Consider the following 4233-nt stretch of genomic DNA (forward strand, 5'->3'; position numbering starts at 1 on the left):
GGGAAAGACTGTTGTCCTCACTGGTAAGTCAGGGACCAGAGTGCAAATCCTCCCAGGAGGCTCTCCTTGGAGGGAGCAGGAAAAGGAGGAAGGGCAGCTTTGGGGCTGGGAGGGGTGCCCAGGTGGACCCCAAGTCCAAAAGGTGGGTCTGCCCTTTCTCTTTGGGGAGGAAGGCACATTCCTCTTTCCTGCGTGGCTCTTGCTCAGCTCCTTCTCTTGACTCTCTTTCCAGGAGGAAACACCGGGATCGGGAAGGCCACTGCACTGGATCTGGCCCAGAAGGGAGCCCGCGTCATCCTGGCCTGCCGCAGCCAGGAGTGAGGAGAAGCCGCCATCCAGGACATCCAGAGGGTGAGTAGGGTCCCCCAAAGGAGGATCTGGAGATTATGTTATTGTTGCATGCCTCCAAATGGTTCCTGACTTATGGTCACCCAACGGTGAACCTATCATGGGGTGTTCTTGGCAGTTTTCTTGGGGGAGGTTGCTGAGTGTGACTTGGCCAAGGTCACCCCAGTGGGTTTTTATGCTTGAGGAGGGAGTCCAGCTCCGATCTCCAGAGCCATAGCCCAACGTTCAAGCCACTCATGCGTCTCATAGCCACACGTTTCCTGGTTTGGGCACCTGTTGCACCTGGAAGTCCATTTCCATAAATGAATGGAAGAACCATGGGATAAAGCTGGCGTCTGAGACTTCGGAGCCCTTGCTGTCTGCACCATTTGCTACATCATTTATAGGTGGTCAGTCGTGTTCATCCGTATGCCTAGCCCTCAACCATTTCCTTTCCTCTTTTCTGTTTCCTGTCCCTGTCCCTTTCACAGGAAAGCGGGAACAAGGAGGTTGTCTTCATGAGCCTGGACTTGGCCAGCCTGAGTTCAGTCCGCGCTTTTGCCGAGGCTTTCTTGCGATCGGAGCCTCGCCTCGACATCCTCATCAACAACGCAGGTGAGCAACGGAGACGGATGGAGGGCTATCCAAGCTGACCTTCCTGCCCAATGCATAGGAAGACTTAGGTGACCCTCTCAGAGAAACCAGAAAGGACTTTGCCAGTGCTTTTGGGCACTGCGGTTATTTCTTTGGATGGTTATGATCTAGATCATCTTAGTGTCCAGCTGCAGTTGTTTCACGCAGCCTCTTTTCTTTCCAGCTCTCATCAAAGACGGCGCAAGCGAGGACGGCTTCAATGTGGTCTTCCAGGTGAACCACTTGGCTCACTTTCTCCTGACCCATCTCCTCTTGGATCGGCTGAAGCAATGCGCTCCCAGTCGCGTGGTGGTGGTTTCTTCTGATTCCCATCGCTCCGGGAGGATTGACTTCCAAAGCGTCCACTTGCCAGTCGAGGGGTACTTGGACGCGTTCAAATCCTACTGCAACAGCAAACTGGCCAACATCTTTCACATCCAAGAGTTGGCCAACAGACTGGAAGGGACCGACGTCACCAGTTACGCCGTTCATCCAGGTCGGTGGGCGCTTGGGTCAGGGCTGGGCAAAGGGTGGGCACTGGGCCACGTGTGGCGCAGAAGCAGCCTCTAGATCTGCGTTCGGGCATTTAAATGCCATTTTGCTGCTCAATGGGCCTTTTGAGAGATGTATACCACACACTTCCAATTGTTGAAAGTGGATGTTTTGGGGCATTAAAACCATCTAGGACTAATCTTTGTGGCACCTCACCTCTTTGTTTCCGACTGGGCTTTGGATTTGTTTGACTTTTCCCTACCCTCATGTTTGTGTTGCTGTGGTTCAGAGGTTTGCCATTGCCTTCCCCTGAGGCTGCAAGAGTTGAATTGTTGAGGGTGACCCACTATAACCGCCAAAACAGGGCATTATCCTGGCTGCAAGGCAGTCTATGAGATCTATGGTTTGGGGGACAAGAGGGCCATCTCTATTCCTCTATTGAAAGCATGGTGCCTACATAGAGATGCTCAGCAAGGGTTATGCATACATATGGGATCAAGGCCCACATTTTCTTCCTAATAGCCCCTCTCGCCTCTTCTCTCTCTCTTTCTTCCAGGGGCTGTTCATACAGAGGCCCTTCGCTACTCTTCTCCGTACCTGAGACCCTTCATTCGGGGATTCACCTGGCTGTTATTCAAAAACCCAGAAAATGGGGCCCAGACCTCCATCTACTGTGCCACTCAGGAAGGCATTGAGAAGCTCAGCGGGTGCTATTTCGAGGACTGCCGGCAAAAGGACCCCAAACTCAACGCACGGGATCCGATGCTGGCCAAGAAGCTGTGGGAGTTCAGTGAGAAGTTATTGGGACTCGCTTCTTAGCTCCATCTTCAGCCAAACGTCAAGAAAGGACTCTTGGAAGTGGAGCTTTGCATCAATGCTTGTCCTTGTTGTCTGGACTATATGGCTTTCTCTCTACGCTCTCTTGGCCAAAGTGACTGCAAAGGGATCACTTCCTTTCTCCTCCTCTTCTCTACTAAAGGTTTTAGGAGCTCCCATACTTGTGTCATCCAAGTGTTTTGGACTTCAGCTCCCAGAAACCCCAGCCAGATTGTTCAACAGTCAGGAATTATGGGAGCTGAAGTCCAAAAGATCTGGAGGACCAAAGTTTGGGAATGACCACTGACTCTTCGTTCTCCTCCTCCTCCTTCCTGTCCTTGTCTAAAATGGATGCAACCATAAGGCTCTGCCTCAAAGGATGATTGTCTTCTTATCTTCACACATAGAATAGAAACATAGGAATGAGAGTTATGGCATAGATTTATTTTAGCTGGTTGCCTGCTTTCCCAAATGTCCTAGATTGATTTTTAACATGCAAAACGGATGCTTTCCTAAATGCTCAATGGATTCTTACTTCCACAATAAAGTAAGTCTCATTTTCTTGGTCTTACTCCTGTATCTTATTTATTACCCTAAGATCATATACATGGCTTTTTTGAATACATGCCACTACTCTGCTTAATATTGAATATCTTTACATTTTGGTAATAAAATTGTGTGTGATTCTTGGTCTCTTTCTTTCGTTCCAGACATTTCTGTGGAGTTTAGGATTAAAGAAAGCCTCTTCTTTGCAGCGATTATATACTTTGAACCAGGAACAGAGACAGAAATAGAAGGGACAAGAAAGTTGAAGGGAGGCTAGCGCTCTGTTCTTTAGGCGCATAAGGAAACATCGTATGGGAGGCCAGAGCATGATTTCCCTCCAGAGTCCAGACTGTGTTGGAATGGCTTTCCAGGGCCTTAGGCAAAGAAGAGGACTTCCATCAATTGCTGCTTGGTCTTGTTTTGATTGGAAATGCAAAAGGCTGAATATCTTCTGCACAGTAGCAACGCCAAAGCCGTCAAACTGCCTGCCCATATTTCTCTTTTGCAGACATGGGCTTTTTTGGGGTGTAACCTGGGTGCGCTGAGCTTGCTTAGTTAGGTCTCAGAGCTACAGTGTACAGAAAGGCTGGCGCAAGTCAGCATTTGAAGCCCTTGAGCGCAGCCCCTCATAATGCAATGTCACTGGGAAAGGAAGCATGTAGTTGGTTGTATCCAAAAGGAGAGTTTGGGCAGCCTTTGAATGTGCTTAAACAGCTTTTCAGTATCCTAGGATCCTCTGCATTCCTGCATGTCAGAAGCAAGTTGGACTGGATGGCCCCTGGGGGTCCCGTCCAGGTCTAGCATTCTCTGACCCTATGACTTCCCGCATGGCAGAAGAGACTCTTTCTCCTCCTCCTCTTCTTCCTCCCTTCTGCTTCTGGGTGTGATCCTTCTGTCTTGCAGACCGCCCTTTGGTCCGCTGAAGGAGGAAGAGAAGGCGCAAAGGGATCTTCTTCGCTTAGGAAGGCTGGCCCCTCCGCAGGGCAAGGAGGGCACAATGGAGGTGCTTCTGGCGGGTCTGGCAGGGTTTCTAGGGCTCTGCGTCCTGTTCCACCTGTTCATGATCCGAGGAAGGACCTGCAGGAACGAGACCAGCCTCCGGGGAAAGACTGTTGTCCTCACTGGTAAGTCAGGGACCAGAGTGCAAATCCTCCCAGGAGGCTCTCCTTGGAGGGAGCAGGAAAAGGAGGAAGGGCAGCTTTGGGGCTGGGAGGGGTGCCCAGGTGGACCCCAAGTCCAAAAGGTGGGTCTGCCCTTTCTCTTTGGGGAGGAAGGCACATTCCTCTTTCCTGCGTGGCTCTTGCTCAGCTCCTTCTCTTGACTCTCTTTCCAGGAGGAAACACCGGGATCGGGAAGGCCACTGCACTGGATCTGGCCCAGAAGGGAGCCCGCGTCATCCTGGCCTGCCGCAGCCAGGAG

At 51.0% G+C, this 4233-nt stretch overlaps 1 protein-coding gene across 2 annotated transcripts; it reads left to right on the forward strand.

The window, feature by feature from the left end:
- LOC121916956 (dehydrogenase/reductase SDR family member 13-like) lies at positions 1-4233 on the forward strand. 2 transcript variants are annotated; one of them, XM_042442543.1, is made up of 7 exons: positions 1-23; positions 233-351; positions 819-942; positions 1145-1456; positions 2009-2815; positions 2979-3938; positions 4148-4233. In XM_042442543.1, exons 3-5 carry the CDS (start codon positions 846-848, stop codon positions 2269-2271), a joined length of 672 nt encoding a protein of 223 aa, XP_042298477.1. In that variant the 5' UTR covers positions 1-23; positions 233-351; positions 819-845; the 3' UTR covers positions 2272-2815; positions 2979-3938; positions 4148-4233. The 2 variants fall into 2 exon arrangements, with proteins under 2 accessions (XP_042298477.1, XP_042298476.1); XM_042442542.1 differs by having other exon boundaries at positions 2009-3938.

This window comes from Sceloporus undulatus, chromosome 11, assembly GCF_019175285.1.
Source record: "Sceloporus undulatus isolate JIND9_A2432 ecotype Alabama chromosome 11, SceUnd_v1.1, whole genome shotgun sequence".
NCBI lineage: Eukaryota > Metazoa > Chordata > Lepidosauria > Squamata > Phrynosomatidae > Sceloporus > Sceloporus undulatus.

What these genes read in the sequence shown, in the direction of transcription:
- LOC121916956 (XM_042442542.1), top strand. Translation starts at nt 846, where the DNA reads ATGAGCCTGGACTTGGCCAGCCTGAGTTCAGTCCGCGCTTTTGCCGAG. An exon ending in CATCCTCATCAACAACGCAG is followed by an intron (nt 943 to 1,144) that starts GTGAGCAACGGA and finishes TTTTCTTTCCAG; the next exon opens with CTCTCATCAAAGACGGCGCA. An exon ending in CAGTTACGCCGTTCATCCAG is followed by an intron (nt 1,457 to 2,008) that starts GTCGGTGGGCGC and finishes TCTTTCTTCCAG; the next exon opens with GGGCTGTTCATACAGAGGCC.